General features: G+C 36.1%; 4 protein-coding genes and 1 long non-coding RNA gene across 6 annotated transcripts; 3 read left to right on the forward strand and 2 right to left on the reverse strand.

The window, feature by feature from the left end:
* The first annotated feature begins 368 nt into the window (after window positions 1–368).
* Window positions 369–4489, forward strand: LOC133673974 (ADP-ribosylation factor 1-like). Its single transcript, XM_062094928.1, has 8 exons — window positions 369–617; window positions 720–758; window positions 886–948; window positions 1321–1339; window positions 1673–1784; window positions 2488–2535; window positions 2780–2910; window positions 4166–4489. The coding sequence occupies exons 1-8, from the start codon at window positions 515–517 to the stop codon at window positions 4197–4199; spliced, it is 549 nt and encodes a 182-aa protein (XP_061950912.1). The 5' UTR covers window positions 369–514; the 3' UTR covers window positions 4200–4489.
* A 2331-nt stretch (window positions 4490–6820) lies between these two features.
* LOC133674188 (zinc finger protein CONSTANS-LIKE 4-like) lies at window positions 6821–8341 on the forward strand. Its single transcript, XM_062095202.1, has 2 exons — window positions 6821–7687; window positions 7776–8341. Exons 1-2 carry the CDS (start codon window positions 6974–6976, stop codon window positions 8112–8114), a joined length of 1053 nt encoding a protein of 350 aa, XP_061951186.1. The 5' UTR covers window positions 6821–6973; the 3' UTR covers window positions 8115–8341.
* Window positions 8342–11064: 2723 nt separating this feature from the next.
* LOC133674355 (uncharacterized) lies at window positions 11065–13137 on the forward strand. The gene is made up of 2 exons (XR_009835212.1): window positions 11065–12303; window positions 12443–13137. It is a non-coding gene; the product is annotated as an uncharacterized LOC133674355 (long non-coding RNA).
* LOC133674354 (probable protein phosphatase 2C 59) lies at window positions 12127–17604 on the reverse strand. Of its 2 annotated transcripts, XM_062095409.1 has the most exons (9): window positions 17346–17600; window positions 16615–16859; window positions 15479–15606; window positions 14553–14651; window positions 14292–14450; window positions 13366–13452; window positions 13185–13276; window positions 12805–12879; window positions 12127–12635 (listed from the first exon to the last, which is right to left on the reverse strand). In XM_062095409.1, the coding sequence occupies exons 2-9, from the start codon at window positions 16692–16694 to the stop codon at window positions 12477–12479; spliced, it is 879 nt and encodes a 292-aa protein (XP_061951393.1). In that variant the 5' UTR covers window positions 16695–16859; window positions 17346–17600; the 3' UTR covers window positions 12127–12476. The 2 variants fall into 2 exon arrangements, with proteins under 2 accessions (XP_061951393.1, XP_061951394.1); XM_062095410.1 differs by lacking the exon at window positions 12805–12879 and having other exon boundaries at window positions 17346–17604.
* A 1531-nt stretch (window positions 17605–19135) lies between these two features.
* Window positions 19136–25212, reverse strand: LOC133674599 (uncharacterized). Its single transcript, XM_062095802.1, has 13 exons — window positions 24917–25212; window positions 24574–24817; window positions 24381–24422; window positions 23901–23972; window positions 23624–23759; window positions 23292–23449; window positions 22281–22353; window positions 21568–21770; window positions 21260–21421; window positions 20686–20835; window positions 20224–20484; window positions 19736–20011; window positions 19136–19422 (listed from the first exon to the last, which is right to left on the reverse strand). Exons 1-13 carry the CDS (start codon window positions 25036–25038, stop codon window positions 19174–19176), a joined length of 2148 nt encoding a protein of 715 aa, XP_061951786.1. The 5' UTR covers window positions 25039–25212; the 3' UTR covers window positions 19136–19173.

The raw sequence follows: 25212 nt of genomic DNA on the forward strand, positions 1-25212 counted from the left end.
TAATTTTAAAAATAATTTAAGTTTTTAAGTTATCAGATTAACTCATAGATTATCATATTAATTCAAGCCAATCATTTCAGTTTAAATAATAGGTATTATCGGATTTAACTAATTCTACCAAATTATTAAAAATTTAAATATATTATCATGATTTTATTAAATCAATATTGTTTTATTTAATTTGAAATATGAGTTTTTGGATTTAACGGGTAAAGTTTAATACCTACTATTCATATCGAGCTCGCTCACAAACAATCCTTGATCTCTAGCCCATCTGGCCTGCTAGAAGCCACAACTTCATAGCCCACAACACTCTATGGTTTGGGCCCGTAAACTAAAAGATAATTTCTTTTCGGCCTGCTTGCAAAAAGAAAGAAAGAAAGAAAGTAGCTTCAGCAGCCAGCACTTATGAACAAGAAAGAACCTGCGAAGCTGATTGAATTCGTGATACGTACAAAGAAATTGTCGAACGAACTGTGAAAGAAGATAAGAAAACACGACAGCGAATAGAGAAATGGGTCTTTTGTTTAGTAGAATGTTCTCTTCTTTATTTGGTAATCAAGAAGCTCGAATCCTCGTCCTCGGTCTCGACAATGCTGGCAAAACCACCATTCTTTGTAACATCCCCCTCTCTTTTTTTCTGCTATTTTTTGTGGGTTTTTTCTACCTCTACTTATTTTTTATGTTTTGATGTTTTTCCCTTTTATGTTCTGATTTAGATCGGCTTCAAATGGGAGAGGTAGTCTCCACGATCCCAAGTGAGCTTCTTCTTCTTCTTCTTCTTCTTTTTTGAGTTGGGAATTAATTTTTCTGCTATGATTTTCCCTATTATTTTGTTACAGCTAATCTGATGGAAATTTGATTTTTTTTTTAAATGTGGTGTAGCAATTGGGTTCAATGTGGAAACTGTACAGTATAACAACATTAAGTTCCAAGTGTGGGATTTAGGTAAGTAATTGATTTTATTCTAAGAAGTAACATAGTTTTAGAATTGGTTTTACTATGTAATGAAGAGATACTGACAGCTAATGTGTGGTAGAGTGATTGAGTTGAGGGGTCAAGTTAAGTGGGTTTGATTGTGATTAGCTTGTTTAGCAATTTTTGTTTCACACCAGATGTTTACGGTTTTTCTTAAAGGGTCTTAGTGTGTGGATCTTGAACTGTAAGGGCGTGTGAAATGGCTGTTCGGTTCTAAATTTGTTGCCTTTGGGTTAATGAAATCAAGGAGGTTTTCTATAGTAATTTTCTAGTATATTTGTTATGCTGTTTAAGTTTATGAAATCAATGTAAATTAAATTGCTTTGTGGTTTGGTGATACAGGTGGACAAACAAGTATCAGGTAACTGCTCTCCCTTCTTCTTTGAAGAAAATTTAGTATACATTGTGTAGAACTTGTTTGCCACCTTTGCTGTTGATCGGTGTTCTTAGTAGGAACGTAGGTGCATTTATTTTTCGTATTGCATAAAGAATATATGAGTCGTTAAGGAGCACAATTACAGAAAAGCTATCAATTAAATTTCAATGATCTTAAAATCCTTCATGAACTTATCCTTAGTTCTCTCTCGAGTTGTTTGTGTGTCTATTCTGATTCCTTGGTAGTAGATATTTGGCATGCAGTAGTCTGTTATTCCCTCATCCCTTCCCTGTGAATGAATTTATTTGTTTATTTCAGGCCATATTGGAGGTGTTATTTCCCAAATACTCAAGCTGTAATTTATGTGGTAGATTCAAGTGACACGGAAAGAATTGGAATAGCCAAAGAAGAATTTCATTCAATTTTGGAGGTACTTACAGAGTATCTGTTTTATTATTAGTTTGTAGAGTTCAAGGATGCTGTTACAACTTTGTCTTGCTTTTTTTTTACTTTGACAGATTTAAATGCTAGCTTAGTTGGTAATGTTTGCTCACATTCTCCCAGATGTAGTCATTGGTCTAGGTTGCCCACTTCAATTTCAATGTAGATGTTGACTTTTCTTTTGATTGCTTGGGGAATGGAAAAGGATAGCAAGCAAAAGGCAGCAGATTTAGTCTCTTGATTTGTTACTTGTAATTATTCCATAAATTTGGTGATTATTAATGTGATATACTGAAGATAACAATTATTAGTACGAGGCTGTGGAGTTAAGTAGGTTACTTTTCTAATAATATGCAACATATCTGGACAACAAATATGGGTTCCAGTTTCATATGGTCTGCCATGTGAAAAGGGGAGTGCAATTTATGGGATAGTGAGTTGTTGGGATTATTGGTTGCTATCAATCAGGTTTAACAATTTCTTCACAAAAATTAAAAGCTAGAGAGTGAGAAGAAAAGAAAAGAAATGAAATATCCGTTTGTTTGTCAGCTCTTTTATATTCTGAACAGGCTTGTTTCTCATGTAAGTAGGGACGTGTTTATCATGCTTACATCTATTGGAAAACAGACCAATTTTCATTAGCTCTGATGGCATCTAAGAATTCTAATTTATGAAATTGGAGCATTGTGCAGGAGGAAGAGTTGAAAGGTGCAGCTGTCCTCATTTTTGCAAACAAGCAGGTGAAGACTATTTTCTTTATCATCCACAATTTGGATGAATTTTGGTAGTTCCTATATTTATATGGGCGTAGATAATTGATTGGTTTGATCATCCCAAAGTAGGCTTCTTTATCCTCTCAGATTTGTTTCTACAATACAAGCCAAAAGTTTTCAATATAACTTCTCCATTCTATGGGGAAAAAAATCTGTTACCAACCACTGGAGTTTCTTATAACATGTTACAACCACTGCTTTATATTAACAGGATCTCCCTGGTGCACTTGATGATGCTGCTGTGACTGAGGCATTGGAGTTGCACAAAATAAAAAGTCGCCAATGGGCCATCTTCAAAGCTTGCGCCACAAAGGGTGAAGGCCTCTTTGAGGGTTTGGACTGGTAAGCATTCTTATCATAAATTACCGGACGTGCATGTATCCTTAAATCCAAAGGATTACATGCTGGTTTATCATATATGGTATCACCTAGATGTAGTGTGGTTAATATTTGATGTCGCGAAGATAAAGTGGCAAACTGATGGGGCATGCTGGCAGCATCCCCCAAAGGCCTTTAGAAGGCGATCTAAGAATGATTCCAATGCTCACGCATTTATTTGGCATGTGGCTAATGATGGAAAACTTAGTTGGGGACTTGAGTAATTCGTGAGGGTATTTTAGTAATTTTCAGATATGCTGGAAATTATAGTATTTTATTTCTGTTTAGTATTTTATTAGTGCTAAAGTTATTAGGTTTTCCTATTCTGTATAGGATTAGTTATGTTGGAGATTTAGGAATCCTTGTCCTTATTGGATTTGGACAACCAAAACTCTATAAATAAGAATGTAGCCTTTCAATATTTTAGGATGCAATAATATCAGATAATTTCCGGCCATTTTGCTTTGATTGTGTGACTCGATCTCCTCTTAGGGGGGGCTCTTAAGAACCCTAGGTGTGACTCCTAGAATCTATCCACATCCTTCTTCGTATTCCATCACAAATCAATATTAATAATGTTCTAACAGTCTCAAAAAAGTCAGATTCAGAACAGCCCCTAGGCTGTCCTGCATCACAATCTATTTTATTTTGGATCCTGAAAAGAAAACCCCATTTTGCCAAGACCATGTTTCTTTCTCATCCTACTCAAGTCTAATTGATAATGCATATTTTGATTGATTGTATGGTGATTGGTTTGGAAATGAAACAAAAGATTGGTTTGGTTCATAGAGTTTTCATACATGGTAGATAGCAATTTGTTTTGTCATATGTTCTTTGTGAATCACATGTTCTGTTAAGCATGTGAATCTCATTAGGTAGGAGCATATTTTATCTTTAGTGAAGGTTAGGACCTTAACCAATTTATCCTTCCCGGGACTTGCATGCGTGGGACCAACATCGCATATTGTCCTTCACCCTTCACATCTTGAAACCTTCAGATTTTTGTTTCATAAAAAATGTTAGTCTGGATTCAAAATCTTATCTCTTCAGGCCTAATGGGGTCGCAAGCACACTTTTACATGCTTTCACACAATATCCACAACTTGGTTACCGCGCTCTATAGTGCCATTGTATATGCGATTGCTTTCTCTATGGTACTGGAGTTTGGTGCCTAGTAATTACTTGACATAAATGCATAAGCGGAAATCAACTTTTGCAGGTTGAGCAACACTCTAAAGTCAGGAGGTGGCTAACTTTGTTCAAGGAAGTCCCAGAACGAGCATAATCTCATGTACAAAAATGCTGGAGCAGTAAATATCATTATCCCTTATTCAAACTCGGCACCGATCGGACTTCTCAATTTCTTACTTTCGTTTGGAGCTTAAAGTACTGGCTTACATAATGATTTTGGGGAAAGTGATGCAAATATACATAATTTTCTTGTAATACTGCTTTAACACAATACACTATGGGCTGCTACCTTTATTTTTGTGTTGTTCCTTCAATTCAGTCTCTGTTAAGTTCGGAGGGCGTTTCTTCTTTACTGTGAGTCTTCATTAGCATTACACAGGCTTTGACTGCCTTTGAAGAGAATGCTCCAAACAATTGAGCCAGGCCTCTTTCCCGACGAGCTCGTGAGCTGTGAATCGAGTTGTAAACCGGGGCTATCCAATTCGACCAACACAAACTGCACGCTAGGGGGCATTGGCTCCAAAACTTTGATCAATTTGCCTAGATGCTTGCTTGTCGTTCTTTACACCATTTGAGGCCAGAACGAGTATGCAAATCAAAGCTATTAAACCGAGCTGTCCTGAGTTGATCTGGTTCAACTGGTTAAATTAAATGGTATTGTTATAATTTTTCAAAATAAAAAAAATAAAAATGATGTTGTTTTGCAATTTTTTTTAAAAAAAATTAATTTGAATTTTGACTAGTTTAGACAGAATGAATTAATCTACTGGTTTTGGTTGCTGTTTTTTTTTACTTTGGGCTTAGATGAGGGTAGGTTGGCCAGGTCTTAAATCCAACAAGTTGTGGTTTGATATTGCGGTGTGGCCGTACTTTTCAGATTAATAGTTCGCTGGGCTTTAGGATACCGAGATAGCAAGTTGCGCACACATGAAGTGCTTTGGAGAAAAATCAAAGTGAAAAAAAGATATTCGAGATTCAGTCCGAGATCTGTTTACACCCATCCCATCGAAGTCCAAGTAGCAGAATGGTAACGTGAGGAAAGAGGATTCACTTGAACCTCGACAACCCATCGGGAGTATTTTATGCACTTTCTTATTAACTACATTCATTGCTAGAACCACTTGCTGTTCTCACTTCTCACCGGTTATTTGGAGATCACAAGGAGGGCATGCCATTTACTTTCCTTCGAATTCCCTTTCAAGATTGTTTGGGAGTGAGTTTATAACTGTTTTTTTATTTTTTTAAAAAATATTTTTAATATTTTCTGATGATTGTTAATATATCAATGATAAAATAAAAGGAATTATTTTAATATATTTTTCGCACAATCAATCCCAAACGTTAATTTCTGAATACTAGTCAATTGCAACCATTCCTCGGACCATTTATTTTATCTCCCTGAAATCTCAACTCTCCAACATGCTCCAAGGTCTCATCCAACGGCCACACGGTTTCATTTATTTACAATAGTCTCCGAATACATGCTAACACTCCCCCCTCTCCTTTCTGCCCATAACTCGAGGATAGGAAAGGGCATGCCAGCTAACCCCGAAGTCCCTCTCTGCAGATCCCTCTCGAACATCATCAACTTGCCCTTCCCCTCTGGGCCCCCCCACGCTCACGTTATTCAAACCCTCCTTCCTCCCATAATAATGTCCCTATTCCTCTCATGCTCGCCAACAAAACGCCGAAAACGCTTCCTTTCTCCCGTGGGCTCTACCTCTACACACAAGTGACCTGACCCCTTCAGTGCGGTAATTTTTATTTTTAATAATTCTTTAAAAATATATTCATTTTAAATTATATATATTTTTAATGATATTAAAAAATTTTAAAATATATTTTAATGTTCTTAAATAAAAAATATCATATACTGAACATGCACTTGCAATATAATTATTACAAAATAATATATGAAAATTTATTTTCATATGGACAAACTAATTCCAAAGCAGTACTTCACAGTATTTAGAAATAAATCATGAGAATTGATTTTTTAGAAGATAAAGGAGTTAACTTCTCATGAAGGTTGTGTTTCTTTTTTCTTCGATCAATAATTATGTTAATTTAAAAATTATTTTAATTTACTTCTCATGAAGGTTTTTTAGTTTAATTTAAAATTTAAATAAATATTTATCCTCTACAAATAAAAAATAATTTATTTAAGTCATTATATTCTCAATAATTATGATAAATTATTACTGAAAACGATTAGTTTCAATCTATTTAATTTACAACAGGATTCGTTAACTTATTAAGGTTAATTAATATTTATAATAATATTCAATGAAATAATTAGTTGCAGTCAAATTAAGTTTCAATAGGATTTATTAATTTAGTAGGTTAATTAATAATTATCAATAAAAATAACTAGTTGTAGTTAATTTAATTTTTAATAGGATTTCTTAGTGGGTTAGGAGGTTGATGAATAATTATGAAAAAATGAGTTATTTTGATAAATAAAAATTTTGAGAATTTTTATTTTACATACAACTATGATTAAAAAACAAGTAAGTATTGGGAATAAAAAACTGATGAAGTTATTTTCTTATATATATTTTAATAGCCACGGATGAAAAGAAACGGATAAAAAGTAAAAAAAAAAACCCAATCGAAATCCTTTATATTTGGCTAAGCTCGATCCACATGTCGATCTCCTATTTGTCAATCCTTAGATCTCCAGGATCCCACTAGATAGACGACGGGAAACCATTACCACAGCACCACCAATCCAACAAAACTAGGCTTCCTAGTTCCTACTCTTTCGACGAAGGCACAACACTACAGAAGAGAAGCTTCAGAGTCTTCGTACTCGCCTTCCTCATCTTCTTCCTCAATGGCTTCAAAGCTCTGTGACTCATGCAAGTCAGCAACGGCAACGTTGTTTTGTCGAGCTGACTCAGCTTTTCTATGCATCAGCTGCGACTCCAAAATCCACGCGGCAAACAAGCTTGCCTCTCGCCACGCGCGTGTCTCGGTCTGCGAAGTCTGTGAGCAAGCCCCAGCCCATTTCACCTGCAAGGCAGACGCGGCTGCTCTCTGTGTTACCTGTGACCGTGACATCCACTCGGCAAACCCTCTCGCTAGTCGGCACGAGCGTGTCCCTATCACTCCGTTTTTCGACTCGTCCTCCACTGTGCACGGCGGTGGGGCAGCCGTGAACTTGTTGGAGGATCGGTACTTTGATGAAGTGGATGGTGGTCGTGGTGATGTTAGCAGGGAGGAGGCAGAGGCGGAGTCGTGGCTGTTGCCTAACCCGGGTGGGGGGACTACTAAGGGGGTGGATAGTGTGGATCTGAATACCGGTCAGTATGTGTTTGGTTCGGAAATGGATCCGTATTTGGATTTGGATCCGTATGTGGATCCAAAAGTGGAAGTGCAAGAGCAGAACAGTTCAGGGACTACTGATGGGGTGGTGCCTGTGCAAAGTAACAAACTAGGATTTCAAGCTCCTGCTTTGGTCAATGATCATTGCTGCTATGAGTTGGATTTCTCTACTGGATCGAAGTCTTTTGGTGGTGGCTATGGCTATAACTCCTTGAGCCACAGTGTAAGTTTTCATAATTGAATGTTTTGTTTCTTATAGAAAGAATAAAGTAATGAATCTCCAGTCCTCAATTTATGAGCTTTCACTGCAGGTTTCTTCTTCATCTCTTGATGTTGGAGTGGTACCAGATGGAAGTGGAAGTACCTTGACAGACATATCTAACCCATACTGTAGTAGATCAGTGAGCAACGGAATGGAGTCAGCAAACCAGACAGTGCAACTATCGGCAGTTGACCGTGAAGCAAGGGTGTTGAGGTACAGAGAGAAGAGGAAGAACAGAAAATTCGAGAAGACAATTCGATACGCATCAAGAAAAGCCTATGCCGAAACAAGGCCACGAATCAAAGGAAGGTTTGCTAAACGTACAGATACTGAAGTCGAGGTTGATCGAAGTAGTCTGTATGGATTCGGTGTTGTTCCATCGTTCTAATTTCACTTGTCTTTCATTGACAAAGCTAGAATTCGAATTTGTCGACCTCACAAGAAGACTGGTGAGTTCCGATGAGCTTCAAGCTCATTGGTGATCACTCCCTCCTTGTTGTCACAATAATTCTAAGTCTTTTTTTTTTATCTCCTTTTGTATAGGAGATTGATGTTGTAATCTTTGTTGCCCACCAGTGGTGTTGTATATAAGTAGAATGGATTTCTATCTTGTAATGATGGTACTGAGCGCTAGAGACCCTTGAATTTGTGCAGCTCTTAAGTGGTAATGAGTTTTGTTTTTGATAAGAATGAGCTTCCTGTTTCCTGGCAATTCCATTGCTGAGGAAGAACTGAAAGATGGGTTGTCGGCTGGCTCTTTCATGGAAGGTGGTCAGATCAAAATCAGTGCTGCCATTGGCGGATTAAACTTTTGTTTTGATGTGATTAAAAAAGTAATTTAAGCATGTGGAGGAACATTTTTTTCTTTATATTTTAGGAGGCAAAATCAGAATCACTGATCTTATGATCAGTGATGCCACTGGCGGATTAAACTTTTGTTTTGATGTGATTAAAAAAGTAATTTAAGCATGTGGAAGAACAGTTTTTTCTTTATATTTTAGGAGGCAAAATCAGAATCACTGATCTTATGGGTGGATGCAAGTTATTTTCTTGATAAAGTAATCAGATCATGGGATGAAGAAAATCATCTCTTGATTTCACAGATTTGCGAATCAGGATTCGATGTTTTTGGACAGCCTTTGTGATTAAATTAGTCTCCGAATTTGCAGGTTCTTTGTAGTTGATATGGACACTGTATCAATCTGTTTGGTGGCTTGTGTTGATTGCTCGCCGAAATTTCAAAGAATGCCCTGAAATAAATGATTGCATTATGGCTCGAGCTTTATCTATAACAGTTATTAAACTCCATGGGAGGTGGATCCACAGCTCATGCTTACGATTAACTCAGATTAACTTAAAACAATAGTCAAAATAAAATCATTTAAATTAAAAAAAAATTAATGAAATTCCGAATGGATTATATTGGTCAACTTTTTCTTATTTATTATAAAATTTAATAGTTAGTCTATTCATTTGGCATGACAAGTTGCATTTTGCCAACTACCAGCAACAACTCAATTATTATTTTCCATACTTTATCAGCAGGTTAGGTCCAGGCATGAGATTTAATTTATAGCGATAGTTTTTGTAATTACAGTTTTAAAAAATAAACTGTAAATTATAATTTTTTCAATCAAGATTTTAATTATTTTCCATACTCTCTTAATCAGCAGGTTAGGTCTAGGCATGAGATTTAATTTATTGCTTTAGTTTTTGCAATTACAGTGAAGTTTTTTTATTAAATTCAGTGTAAAACTATGATATGTGATGATTAAATAAACACTTTAAAAAATATAAATATAGTTAAATCGAAACGCACACAGAATACATTAAAAGGAAAAAAAGAAGCTAAGACTCTCCATGCAACAATTATACAAGCTTCCAACTATAACCAAATTTTGAGCAATATGATTCTAACTCGTGAGAAGAGTCACGGATTCAAATCTTCTTTTAGTAAGAATTTTGAGTTCTGAAATTAGAAGATTTACGGAAGAGGAGGCTCCCTCGAACCCTAACCTTGAAATGGTGGTCGATTCAGTTTCTATCGAGCTAAGACGATTCCAAGGATAGAACAAAAACCTATAACTAGCGAAGCACTTGCACTCACAAAAACTAGAACACAAAGAAGAGATGTAATAATTTTGCTCAACATTTTCCTTAATAAGATTTGGAGTTTTCAAATGGCTTATTTGAAGGTCGAGCCGGAGCTCTGCATGCTCTTCTTGGTGCCATATAAGCCCATTAAACAGGACTTCAAAATCTGTGTTCGTAGCGACTAACCCTAATACCATATGACAACTTTCCTGCTAAAATGGTCACGGGTGGGTAGATAGGGACCATGCCTTTGTAAATAACGAAGATCATGAAAAAAACATCATGGTACAATTCAATAAAGATGTTGAAAAGCAGATTCTTTTCATTTCAAGTTCAAGGTTTGTGTTGTATAGGCATTAGAATGTTTGGTAGGGTCGGTTGTTTTTTTAAAATATTATTTTTATTTAAAAATATATTAAGATAATATATATTTTTTATTTTTTAAAAATTTATTTTTGACATCAATATCAATTTTAAATATAAATAATTCTAAACAGATCGGTTGACATGTTTGGTAGGATCGGTTGCATTAGCATTGCTTTCTTTAAAATTTATTTTTGATATCAATACATCAAAATGATCTTAAAATATTACAAAATAATTTTAAAAATAAACAATTTCAAATGTTTTTTTGAAAATAATGTTCGTTCATAAAAACAAACAATATTTTAAAATTGAGTTTGTTTGTATTTGAATTTTATAGCAAGTTGTAAGAAGAGATTTTTGCTCTAGGTGTAAATTACCTATAAAAACACTACAAGGCAAGAAGACTATGGTTTTTTTATAGTTTTTATTATTATTTATATAAATAGTAAAGTATTTTAATATATTTTTTTAATATCTTATATCAATTCCATGTTGTAGTTGGAGTAGTTAGTGAATGTGAGATAAATGTGAGTTCATGAAAATACCAAAAAATTTCTTGAGACTTGTATATTGTTTTATTTTTTAAAAATTTAAATATAGTACGGATATACAAACTAGTGGCTAGATAAAATAGAATTTATTACTAATTTTTAATGTATAAAATATGGTTAAAGAATATTTTAATAAGAAAGAAATGTTCATTCTCCAACTAATAGCTAAAATCACTATTTTCCCCCCACGTTATTCATGCCTTGGTTAGCAAGCATAGCATTAGTCGTTTTGTGACCACTATTAGGCAGACGCTCATGTGCTTGTACACTTTATGTATAATTAATTATTAAACCCTTGGTGAGCAAGGCAAATAATTCATAAAAAAAAAAAAGACCTCCAGCTCGCAATTAAATAACCTGTAGGCACTGTCCTCTTAGAAAGTTCATGCCTATAAATTAAACAAGCTCCTCTTGGTTCTTCACCATTGCAGCTGATTTGCTTTCTTTATCAGCTTCTCTCCCCCTCCCTCTGTGTGTGCGTGCGTGCGTGTGTTTTTCTTCAATTGTTGTGAGCTATCTATCATATAAGAGGAGGACGATGATGATACCATATATGTTCGCTCGCCGGACGTAATGGCATGATTTTGCCTTGCCGAGCCTGCTTCACTGCTGTTCTGAGTCCTCTCTTTATCTCATAAAACTAAGCAGCATTACGCACGCTTCATGCCTATAAATTAAACATGCTCCTGGCCCTTCACCATTGCAGCTGATTTGCTCTCTCTCTCTCTCTCTCTCTCTCTCTCTCTCTCTCTCTCTCTCTCTCTCTCTCTCTCTCTCTCTCTTGTGTGTGTGTTTTTCGTCAATTGTTGTGAGCTATCATATAAGAGGAGGACGATGATGACACTATGCATGTTCGCTCGCCGGACGTAATGGCAAGATTTTGCCTTGCCGATCCTACTTTACTGCTGTTCTGAGTCCTCTCTTTATCTCATAAAACTAGGCAGCATTTCGCACGCCTTATTTTCTTCTTGCCATAAGGCATTGAGTTCACGTCATCCTTAATTAATTACATTAATGTTATTTTTCGTTTTCCTTTCCAGTTGAGGTCCAACATGGTGGAAGTGGTCTTGCCATTGGCAGCTTCTATGAATCCGCAATTAAATTTTAACGGTCAATTCGGAAGCAAACCACACTTTTTTTTTTAATTTATGATTTTATGCTGGGGAGGAAAATGAAGCTGACGAATTAATTTTTAAGCTAGCAAGTGCAGAACAACTGGCCTTTTCTCCTTCGCTTTGAACTGCCTATCACAGACTTTTCATGGCATAAAGGAAGAAGCACCCTCTAACTGATATTTTTTTGGCAGCATAAACTCATTCAATTCGACAATTGATAACAGGTTTAAGACCGCGCGGCCTAGAAGGAGCAAGAGGCTTCAGTCGGGCGGCGGAGCAAAACCGAAACAGAGATGCAATTAGCAAGAGAAAGAAAACGAGTATCGAACCGCTGTAAAACGAGTATCGAACCGCATTTACAGCAGACGGATGAAATGGATAAAACATAAGACTTCAGACTCTTTACAGATTCACAAGTGCACAGTTCTAGCTATCTCAAAGACACGATTATGTAAGCTAAGCATGCAAATACGCTTTGGCAGCCAATTGACTTCTATCATCTATCTATCCTCGAAAATAATACGATGCTATTATCATGATTGGCTTTGCACCGCATGATTTAATGTTGGCCATATTTATCCTTTGGTCAGAATAAAAACCTAGCATAGCACCAGTTCAGCACGCTCACACAGAGCCACCGTGAGATGTAGCGCCTTGATTGCCCAAGAAATGAACGACAACACAGGTGATGTTATCTGCACTTCCTCTCTGGTACGCCTCCTGCAACAACCTCTTTGCTGCCTGCTCTGGGTCCGTGATCGGCTTGATCATTTCAACAGCTTCCTGAGGAGAACGGATGAAGCATCAGATGGTGATGGCAGCAGCAAAACACCATCCTTTGTTTTTATTTTCACAAGCAAAAAACCTTATTAAATTGCATTAAAGGCCAGTTTCCACCAGATCATTCGCAGTGAGAGTGTTATCAAGGAAACAAAAAGAGATTGTTCCAAACCTCGTTTGTGACAACGTCCCATAATCCATCACTTGCAAGGATGAGAAACTCAAGGGACCTGTCAACCTTTTCCTCCTACAGTTTCCATGACAATGTCAGTGGCTAAAACATGCTCAAAAGTGAGATGGAGAGGAGAAAAGCAATACAAGGCTCGAGAACCCTAAAATGCAACGACACTTCAGCAATATTCAAGCATTTGCGGATAAATTACTATCTCCAAAACACACCACTGTAAACATCTAGGTGCTGGCGTATATGCGCTCACGAGTAATGAGATTCAAAAATTTGGAAGGTTTATCCTTTTAAGATATATCTTAATTTGAATACTGTCAACCATTCTTCCTACATCCCTTGCTCTTTGAATAGATTAAGAATCAGACCTGGATTTCTGGATCAGCAACAACAAACTGCTTCAAAAGCCTATCACCAAATGCACGGGAGACAGCTAGGACGCCACCAACTCTCCAAGTACCTATCATTATGTTTTCAGTCATCATAAGAATTTATCGCCAAAAAGCTTTCAGTAAGTATATAAAACAAAAGGCTGGGTTAAGTCCTTACCTGCCCACATGACAAATCCTCCAGCATCTTCAATCCGCTGTCGTTCATCAGTCTGGTCTGGCTTGTGATCTCGGGAAACAGCAATAGCTGAAGAAAATGGCAAGATAGTTTGACTTAATTATTAACAACTAAACAGTCAACACCCCAGTAATCAAAAAAATAATCTATAATGCTCCATCCCAGAGCATCTGGTTTTCTTTCTATCTGTATTGCTTCATTGTCATTGTCCTGCTTTAACGGGCCAATACTAAATTTTCTTAAACTTTATAAATTACATCTTACCATAGCATACACTTTTATTCCATCAATAATCAAACACATGCTATAGAACTTCACAATGGGCAAATCTTTTGCACTAATCTCTTAAAAAAACACCCTGGGACTATAACTGAAGCTCACAGATTGAGCTCTCCAAATTTCAAAGAACGATTTTGTACGCATATTAAAGGTTCACATTGATTTGTAACGAGTGAAATGATACCTACTCATATAACCAAGATTCCATTTCAGCCATCATTTCTGCTTCTGCATTATTCTTTCTAATTCTTGACAACAGCAATGTAGCCTTACGCTATATCATTTCTTTAGACAGTCTCGGATGACGATGAATTGATTTGTATTAAGGCTTCCCAATAACGAGTGAAATGATACCTACTCATATAACCAAGATTCCCTTTCAGCCATCATTTCTGCTTCTGCATTATTCTTTCTAATTCTTGACAACAGCAATGTAGCCTTACGCTATATCATTTCTTTAGACAGTCTCGGATGACGATGAATTGAAAATTTTGTTTGGAATTCTTGGCAATAGCCAACTTAAACAAAAGCAAACTGGTGGTAGCGATTTCATAAAATGCATCACGTGTTGAAAAAATGAAAAGAATCCTAGAAGTTGCAAGTGGCTATACAACTATTGTCAGTCTCACCGTTACCACCCCGGCAAATGACAGCTCTGGAATCTCCAACATTAGCGACAAGCAAACGATCACCAACAAGAATAGCTGTAGAAGCAGTTGATCCAGCATCCCTGTTCTGATTATTTTCTGATTTCAGAAATTCAGAGTCTGTGTGATTGTAAGCATCAACTGACAAAAGAGGGAGCAATTCAAAATTAAACATCAGATTCTTCGAATGAGGAATTAAAAATTGTAAAAAAAAGGAACATTGGCACTAAGGAAATGAGATACCTATAGCTGATTTGGTGTCAGAAATAAATTTTGGATGTTTGATCAGATTGCTAAAAAGGTTATGTTTCACGTATTCAGCAGCTCGTGCACCTCCATGACCTGAAAACCCATACCAGAAAAGTTTGCTTCATTATCTCTCATAAATCTGAAAAGGCAAACTCTTGCAAAGAATATGCCATGATTATATTACGCTTCAACTAACTAGCAACAATACAAAAAAAAGAAGGCATGATTAATCATTGACCTAAATAATGGCATAACAAAGTGGTGTGGACCACCTCAGCATGAGCTAAGACTTGATAGTTCAATTATGTCTAGTGACTACTTTAGTGAGGATGCAACATGTCAGTGAAAGCATGATGGTCTCATTTTTTCTAGATACTACTTTAGTTGAGGATACAACATGTCAGTGACAGAAAATAATGCACTACATGGCATGTAAAGGAGAAAATTGACCCAAGAAGTTGCAAAAGGTATTTATGGAGAATCACAGCATCAGACAACAAGCTTGCATGGCTAATAACTGTCACGCGCCAACAATTACTGAGATTAGTGGCAAGTAGGATGCTATAGTTGCTAATCAAACTAACATTGCTGCATCATGCATTTAGTAGAAAGTTCCCATTGTCATATCTATATTGCATTACACAATCCTGAAAATGAAGGTAGTGTGTGGGAGTGTAATAACAGTTACTTTTCAAAGTACTTTTCGCTCGAAAATGCATCAAAATAATTTTTTTTTCATTTTTGTAAAATCATTTTTAACATTGGCACATCAAAACAATCCAAAAACATTAAAAATATATTAATTTTAAGAAAAAACAAAATTCATAATTTAGTGAAACGCTGTTTGGAATGCAATTCCCAATGGCCTCATAATCTTGCTATGTATCTACATGAAGAAACACAGAGCATAAGAGAAATACCATCAAAAACTCCAAAAAGACCAACTATCTCTCCATCAACACCATCAATTCTTGTCTCATAAAAATCTTCCATGGAAGATCTCTTCCCTGGAGAGCTTGCATATCCATAACTGAATTTTCCGTTCTGACTGTTGCAGAAAACAGTTCAAATCAAGACAAATCTTGTGAACTTAGGAAGATGATCAGGGCAGAGGAAGAGGAGAAGAAGTAATCTTTGAGATGCAAAATGAGATCCTTAGAATTATGTAGCGCATCACAAATGGCTTACATGAATGCCAGTTCTCGGTTAATGTTAAAAAAAAAAAACAAATTGGAGAGTAACAAGAAGTGCTGGTTACAGAAATTCAATAATACTTGAGTTAAAAGTTCTATTTGCTACATTTCAAAATTTTAAAGCATCTTGTTTCTGTTTGTTCATAGTATTAAATCACATGTCTGAGACAAAGTAGTCAAAACCACATGACGTGATAATTAACTAGGAAAGTTCATAAAACATGTCTTGTGGGATTCTAGAAGTTAACTACAAGAGTGAGCGAGAACATAACAACTAATTCCACCACACATTGGCATATCCAACATGACAAATCTAATAAAGTCAGATCCATAAAAGAGGGAATCAAGGCTTTCTAGCATGCTTCTTTCAAGGCAAGTTACATATCGAACATGAAAAAACTGAGATTTAAGTTGTATTCCTCTCATGTTATACGTTACCGATGCATTGAAAACGACATGCAAAAAAATCACAGAGAATAATCAAGCAGCTGTACAATCAACCAAAGAACCAAATATCAACAGAATATATGATACACCTTTCCAAATTTGCGGGCTTCATATATGCATTAATTTCAAGACTATCTTAATCCAAATTACATGTTCAAACAAAAAAAACCAAAGGTTTCACAATTGGATATTAATCATCAGTCATATATAAGAATCTCATAGCCAGAACTCATAAGATACTTGCCAGTTACAATCAAATATTAATCAACAAAAAAACAACAGCAAAGCAATAACTCATGTCATAAACAACAACATACTACCAAATACACACAATTCATCATTGGTTGAACCACACCAAACCAAAACATTAGTATTATGGAGCTAACAAAGACAAGGAAGATATAATTAAGAAAAACCTGAGACCGCCACCGCTTACTGGTGCATCATCAGCATAAACTTGGCTTGAAGATGATAAAACTGAATTCAAATACCCCATTCCTTCAACAAAATTACTACACACTTCTCTCCTTAATCACAATTACACAAACAACAACAATGATGATGACTGAATTAATAATTTTCCTCTATAATACACTTTGTTATAATTTAATCCCTCTAATATTAACATTTACTCAAATCATTTCTAATTCAGGAACTTAACCTGCAAAACAACCCAAATACGAAAAAATTAGGAAACTTAAATAGCTTAAAACACAAGCAAAATCAAACCTAAATTACATTTATTAACCTAATCTCATAAATTAACACACAAATTCAAAAATAGAATTTTAAAAAAAATCATCTAATTCAATAATAATTAAGTTGATTAATTGATAAATCAAAAGTACATAAAATCTAAAAAACAAAGACTCAGAATTCTCAGGAATTACTTGTTCAAAAATAGAAAACTAAAAAAAAAATCAAATCATCTAGCTTTGATCTTCGATTACAATTAGAATCACATTAATTAAGAAACATTAAATCTTAAAAAAAAAAAAGAACAAATTACATTTCAAAATTATAAAAAAATAAATAACAATTGCATTAACCAATTAAATCTCCAAAAAAAAACTAGACTCAAATTCGTTCCTATTTCACACGATCAAAAATAGACAAAATAAATAAATAAATGGAGTGAGATAATGACCTGAGAGAAAGAAGAGAAACAAAATGCCACGAAGTGAAACGGAAACGCTTAAAAGGCGTGAAAGCACAAAACGACGCTACAGACAGAAAGAGAGAGAGAGAGAGAGAGAGAGAGAGGCAGGATTCAGTTTTTAGAGAGAGAGAGGAAAAAAATGAGAGAGAAGGAGATGGATCAATTTTTTTATTTTTTTTTTAAGAAATATAGACAGCGAGAAAAGAGGAAGGGTAGTTCTAGTTGTTTTTCCAGTACATGGTAAGGGATTCGTGCGCGTAGCCGTTGCGTGAGGGAAAGGGGGACTAAGTCAAGTCCAAATTTGCTACTTTATCATTGACTCCACACGTGGCATCCATGCACGTGAAGGTGTAAGTTTTTCTATCTTGTGCTGTGGTGCAGCTGAGTGTTTTGTTTCTTTTCAGTGTTTGCCTGATTGGATGAATAAAAGTCTTCTTATCCTTTAATTGGTTGTGGTTAAAACAATTACTTATTTAAAGCAGTTGGATCTCACATATCCCTTAATGATAAGTTGACTTTTTTAATTGGGGTTCTGACTGCGAATGGTTGGATAGCATGAGAAACTATTTTTGAGCATATTTGGGTTAGTAACTTAAAGCTAGGATGATAAGCAAAGAAGTCACTTAAAAGTGTATTAAAAGCTAAGAAACTCATTTTTGAGCTGCTGCATCATGAGAAGAGTAAGAAATAGTATTGAATTACTTGATTATTTTTTTGCAATTTTTTTTTAAAAAATAGGGTTCAGGTAAGAAACTTAGAATTCAAAATTTGAAATGGACTCAATTTCTAATTGAATTGAACAAAATATTAACTCGATCAAACATGATCAACTTAACAAAATATAATCTAAACTCGTTTAGATCACCACAATAAAAATAAAATATTATTTTAATAAAACTATTTAACCAATGACCCACGAGTCGATCAAACTATAGGTGATCCAGACTCTTTTATCTTATCAATTCTGATAGATTTGATAACTATAAATGCAACAAACCGTCCAGTGATGCACCCCATGGCATGATTTTGAAAACAGGAAAAACAACAGAAAAAGGTCTTGACAAACTTGCATGATGAAGTGTCAATCTTGTCTGATTCCAATTACATAGACAACCATGTTGACGTCCATTGCTCCTTCCATTGATCTATTTATTTATTTATCTCTTGATTTGATTAATATGTTGAGATCTTTCAATAATACATGCACAAAATGTGATACCATAATATCATTTTCCAATGAGCTTCATATAGCATTGAAACCACCCTAAAAACCTAGACTTTAGTTTAATAATTAAGCAACAACCATATAACTTCCACTTGTCTAAACAAAATTGAGAAACGTGTTGAACCTTGCCAAATGGCTACAGGAGTAGCTTATTCTAGCCAAATAGGGTTGTTATTAGGGTTATTAAAGTTCCCTGGCAACAAGTAAAATGGGTCTGAAGAGGGAGACATGTCATGAGGAAAGAAGCAAGGGCCTAAAGGTTCTCTAAAGTTTCGTTTCTGATCAAAACTACTCTCTTCCCACCCCTATTGACTGAAAGAGAGACAAGAAAATATTTGAATGATTTTGCCATGTGGAAACTCCATTTCCTTTGTCAACACTCAACACCTCTCTCCTGACCTCCTCACCAACCTCACCGACAGCAGCAAGCATGGAATATCAGATATCTCAATGTCTGTTCACCGTCAAAAACTACTGTGGGAGTGGGTTCGTTCTTACATTGCATGCCAAGAACTTGTATGTCTTGTCACTTTGAGAAACATAAGAGAAATGATGATCATAAAGGAGCTGCTAGATTGGTTGTATCAGTTATTATAGTTCATCAGACGTGTGGTTTCTCACCAACTTGTGGAGATGTCTAGACATACAAATCCAAAAAGTTTCAGGAAGTTTATGGCTGAAGTGCATAATTAATGCTGAAATGATGTCAAAGGAAAATCTATGAACCTCGGGCTTCAATGCCATGCGTATAAGCATTGCGGTCCACAACTCTGGGGCCAGCTTTACTGCTTGACGTAGATAGTGAAAACCCTTGGCAACTCTCGTGTGCGTGGCATTTACCTGCAAAGTTGAGGTTAGAAAGCAAATAACAAAACCTAACAGCAACCTCTCCAAACATGACAGCACAAAATCTTCCTATGCAATATTCTTTCTTCGGTCTCATGACTGTGTTTGTATTAATAACCAATCAATAGAGCTCTAAATTGAACTTTCTATAGTTACGTGTGGTTTATTTGTAACAGAGTTGCAACCTGCATTCGTCTGTTACAACCTGCATTCAGGAATTTATTCTAGGGTCTACAGCACGACGAATTCTCCAAGCTATCAATAGCCAGATTGTAAGACTAGAGCAACAAAGTGAATTTTAACAAACCTCAGAGTCTGACGCCTCTCTTGCTTCAGGTTTCTCATTTAACACGCCAGCAACTTCATCCTGTAGAAAAACATCTGCCGCTTTAATCACATCACGGAGAAGAAAAACGCGCACCCTGCCACCTTTTTCAGATAGAATGAATAGCAAAAGATCTTCTGTGGCATTAACAACAGAACGCATGTCAAATGATTTCCATCCCAGCGGATCTGAAGAATTTCCTTCAGAATCAGGGGACTCTTCAGTTGAGTCTGAAGCTTGTTCAGATATTGCTTCCCCCTGGAACAAGACAGAAATGACTTCAGGAGATTACTCAGAGCAGAGGTGCATTAATTTGATCAACCATATTATAATCAACCTTTGAAAACATTATTAAAATAAAAGAAAAGGAAAAATTATAGAGTGGCAGGAATGTCTTTCACTATAAGATAAACAATGCAAGCACTATGGCATTAGAAGTCTGTCGAATTGTGAGTTCTGAAGTAACCCACCAGGCGCTCTAGCCGATTCCATCTTATAGATCCATCATTGCAAATGAGAAGTTCTCTCAAAATTCTTCTCATATCAGGATTTGAGTCTGCCAAAAGCCTCCCTATTACAAAGGGATATGCCTTTTCAACAACTTTGAAATTAGAGTCCAGAAGTTTTGCTGTGCCTTCAAGTGATCCAAGTGCTCTTATCACCAGTGCATAGTCTGGGGGAAGTGAGAAGTTGAATTCATACATAACATCATATAGTTGGTTCAATATGGCCTGAAACCAAGGGAAAAGGTCAACATGAGCTTTGCAGAAGAAGAGAAAGAGATTAGAGGCATAGCAGATTCCTTAAAATCCATTAAGCCATGAGGCTCACTATTCAGTGCTTCAACATCATACAAATTTACATAAATTCTTCCCCTTTTTTTTTTTTTGTGTGTGTATGCATACAAGGGAACATGAACTGCAGGTGCAAACCTCAAAATCTCGAGAATGTCTTGTCCCATCACCAAAGGATGCTTGCAGTGCATCTGAAACTGATTGTATGTCAATCCCTTCAGGAATAAATCCCAAAGAAAGAAAATCATTTGCCAAACCCAGAGAGTCACGATTAACAAAGTGCACAAGCTGAAAGAAATGCAAATGCATCAACAAATGCAAAATCTCAATTCTAAAGCAAATTGCATGGAAGCATTCAGCAGCAGCATAAATCAAAGACAAGTAAATTTGCACACAAGCATTCATCAAAAGCACATGCACTCTCAAGCCACGGAAGTTTCAACATTACATGAAGTAGCTTGTGGTAGTTTAGGTGAAAAAAATGAAAGCATGATAAGCCAATCACTTAAATTGACAAGTCATGTTAAAATATGGCTGTGATAAGGAATGAAACTGACATTTGAATTCATCAGAAACTGTCCAGACTGGAAATATGTAACAACTAATATACCATCTACAAGAATACTTAAAAAAGTTTGATTAGTAAAAGGTCTACAAGCATAACGAAAGGCTAGAGTTGGTACACAAGAAAATTACTAATAGAAGTCATTACCACTTGAATAAGTCCCACACGGTAATGGCGAGGAATATCCCCCATCATTCCAAAGTCAAAATATGCAAGAGAGCCGCTGTCAGTAGCAACAAGGTTCCCTGGATGAGGATCAGCATGGAAAAAGCCCTCCTCAAGCAACTGCCTCAAAGAGCAGTATAATCCCTATAAAACCAATAAAAAGATTAATAGTTCATCTACTAATCCATGATCTGAAAGGCTTGAGTATTTAGTTAACACGGACAAGGAACAAAGGATGATCATTATGACCTGTCGAGGTAAATAATTAGGACTGCCCTATAGCAACATACCAGGTCAATCAGCTTCCTTCTGTTCAAACATGCCCTCTCCAGGGCAGCTTGATCAGTTAGTTTGATTCCATCTATCCATTCCATTGTAAGAACAGCCTTGCGAGTGAATTCCCAATATATTTTAGGAACTTTAATGCAATTTTCTTTCTCATTTTTCACAGTATTACCAATTGTAGCATTTTGACGACTTTTTGGATCATTACCTGATGAAAACAAGCAGAGTTCATTAATCTGAATTTGCATGCTTGAGAAAGTTACCAGATCACCAGATGAAAATCATGGGATACATATAATAACAGCCAACACACAGCAATACTCACTGACGGGGAAAAAATGGAAATTAACCTCATACACCATGCGTGACTAATGAGTTTTCATAATTGAACTTATAGGCAGCACAAGAGTTATAAATGCAACTTCCTCACATGCTACATTTGACCATTGGCTTTTCATGATTCAAATTTAACTTGCAAAATATAAATATAGGAATGCTTTATGGGTTTGTTGTTCAATAGTTAATTTACACCTTGTCATGAAGAAGATACCTCACCAGTGGATTGATCAAAATGTGTCGTTATATAAGGGTTAAAAACTTTGGAATTCAAACAGGACACTGAAAGTCATATAGGACATACTAATGGCCTTCGTCAACTTAATCATCTACACATGAGTAATAAGGGTGAAAGAATCAAAGAACACGCGTAGGTCATCACCATATAGAGAAGCAAAGCGTTCAGCATTTTTCCCCTCCAGGATGTAATCAATTTCATCAAACATGTGCCTGACCTGTTCATTCAAGATAGACCTGAGGATGTCCATAAGCATGTACAACCTCATTAAAAAGATTGTGAAGATGCTATGCGTGTAAACGAAAACTGAGAGGAATATATAGCATGAATAAAATTCTAAGCAATTCATGTCCATATGTGTTCTTGTTTGTGTGAACATGGGGGAGAGAGAGAGAGAGAGAGGCCACTCCTTAAATTTTCATTTTGTCTGTTCAGTGAAAAGTAAGCTCCTCTTGTTATGATTTCCTATTGTCATATAACTGAGAACAACAAAACTTGGTAATCTAGATCTGAGATGTACTTTAGCCTACAATTATCTAAATATTATGGAACTACAAAGGTGGGGACAAAGGAAATATTGTATCAATAGTACATCTCCCAACACCTGGCCTCACGTAGGCCATTAGCTAAATCTATTCAAAGACACACAGAACAGACATTAGTACTGAAACTTAAATTTTTTGTTAGCATGTCAAAAGAATTATCAAAGCTTTTTTCGTAGAAGTGTTCTAAATTCCATGCACCAAGCTGCCCAGCCTGAACTTTCATTGAATTCAAGAATGTCAGCATTTTTTGGGGTTCATTGGGAGGCCTATTGGGCTTCAAACTACACAGTAGGGATAGCCCACCCTCTCATCCCTCTCCCTCAAATCCTAGTGTGCTTGGTAGGAGCCAGATTGATGCTGGGTCACCTTAAACCCTTTCAAGTGACTTGACCAGTTAGGCAAGCTAACATTGTGCCAATACAGCGAGTGCTTTCATAATAGCTAATAAAATATGAAACCCTTTAAACTGGCAAATAGAAATTGATATATTTTTTCATGGTCCAAAAAGTCTGGTCCGGCAAGATGAATTTAATCTACTCCAAAAAAGTTTTTGGAATTCATTAGTATGATATGCACGCGGTACTTCTATTAACTTTCTTGCATATCTCACCATCTCATTCACTGCTACTAATAGATCCTTGCGTGCCTTTGCAAAACGCTTTAATTGGCCGCCAACCATGCGGAATAACAGGGCATCAAGAGTTAATAAAAGATGCATACCAGGTCTCTGCACTTTAACAGCTACGAGTTCACCAGAATGCAGATGAGCTGCAATACTTGAAACAAGTGGAAAGATTTAGTTTACATTCTTAAAAGTCAAAACAAAAAGGATCATCTCCCAAACACCAAGATACTCCTCTTAATTATAAAGGTAAGTTGATATTTTATACAATTAAAATAAGGGTATGTAATCTTCCCACTAAACAGAAGAGATCATCTAACCTTTATACACCTGTCCCAAAGACGCTGCAGCAATAGGCTTTGGACTAATGTCAGCAAATATTTGTGTGATAGGGCGACCCAGCTGGGATTCAATTGATTTAATTGCAACATGAGTTGAAAATGGTGGAATTTGATCCTAGCAATAAGAGAAGGACTTGAACTATAAGACCAAGAAAATAAGTAAAAAATTACAAAATCTCCATTTGTAAAGTCTAAGTCGTGAAATCAGATCATACAACCCACAAAAGGAATCACTTGTGGAAGAAGGAAGCCATACCTGTAGTTTAGCAAGCTCTTGACAATACACAGTCGGCAATATATCTGGTCTAGTGCTCAGAGCCTGTCCAAGCTGTAAATTCAAATGGATTGAATAAGAGAGCAATTCTGTCCCGTTACAGAATTTTATGCTGTTTAATTCTTCAATCCTAATAACTATCGATCCAAAACTGCAGAAACTATTATGCTGCAATTATTATTATGATTTACGCCTCATTCCATTCAATGCACTACGCAGATGATGTTCCAAAGTTTCACATCCACATATGAAAGAACAACTGCCAAATGCTAGCTCCTAGACATTCAAGTAACTTGCCAACTTTACCAATTAAGCAACAACTTATTAATTTTTCCATCACCGCCTAGAATGGAAAACAAACTGATGACATTTCCAGTAGCATTTAGGATGATAACTTCACATGGCAACATAAGATGCGGAACGAAAAAGAATTAGAAACAAATTCAAAAGAATTGCACTTTCCTTGACGTAAAAAGGTCCCAAGCGGATCAAAGTTTCACGAAACTGCACAAAAATCATAACCCAATTGCAATAAATTTCCTCTTTTTCAAATAATCAAAATTGAAAAAAAAATTAAACTAATCAAACAAACAAGTGACGTAATTTATTACATGTCAAGCATAAAAGAAAGACAGAAACAACAAAATTAATATACCTTAACAGCACGTTTTTTGATGTCGTGTACGAACAACTGCCAGGCGGTAAGTTTCAAAACATGAAAGGAAATGATAGTTGCTCTATATAAAGCTAAAAGGGGACCGAATCTATAAATTATTGAATCTTTTTTAGAGCTATAACTAAGAGCTTGTTTAAATTCACTTTCCAGTGATTCTTTCCTCAGTTTCGCATACTCCGCCGACGGCCTTCCGCCGTGTACACTCGTATGCGCCGTAGAAAACCTGCAAAACAAATATAGAACAAAATGAGAGAAATGATGGAAAACTATAAAATTCTTTAAAAAAATGTTAAAAATTCTCTTCGCGTCAAAATTCACTCACGATTTTTGATGCGGAAATTGATTGCGCTGGGAAGTGAAATTTCGGATGATTGTGGAGGCGGTGCCATTGGAGAGAAGAGAGAGTTGGCGGTGACGCTTGAGATAGACAAAGGCATTCCTCATTGGGTGAAATGGGATCTCATCAAGATTGAGTAGAAGAGAGTGAAGGCATCAGACGGACAGTTTGCACAGTAGGTGTTTGCCAAAATGCTTACACGTAGACAAGCTGGGAGGGGACCTTTTGGTTTCGCACATGATGACAGGGGGAGGGAGGGAGGGAGGGAGGGAGAGAGGTGT

This window comes from Populus nigra, chromosome 15 (genome assembly GCF_951802175.1).
Source record: "Populus nigra chromosome 15, ddPopNigr1.1, whole genome shotgun sequence".
NCBI classification, from domain to species: domain Eukaryota; kingdom Viridiplantae; phylum Streptophyta; class Magnoliopsida; order Malpighiales; family Salicaceae; genus Populus; species Populus nigra.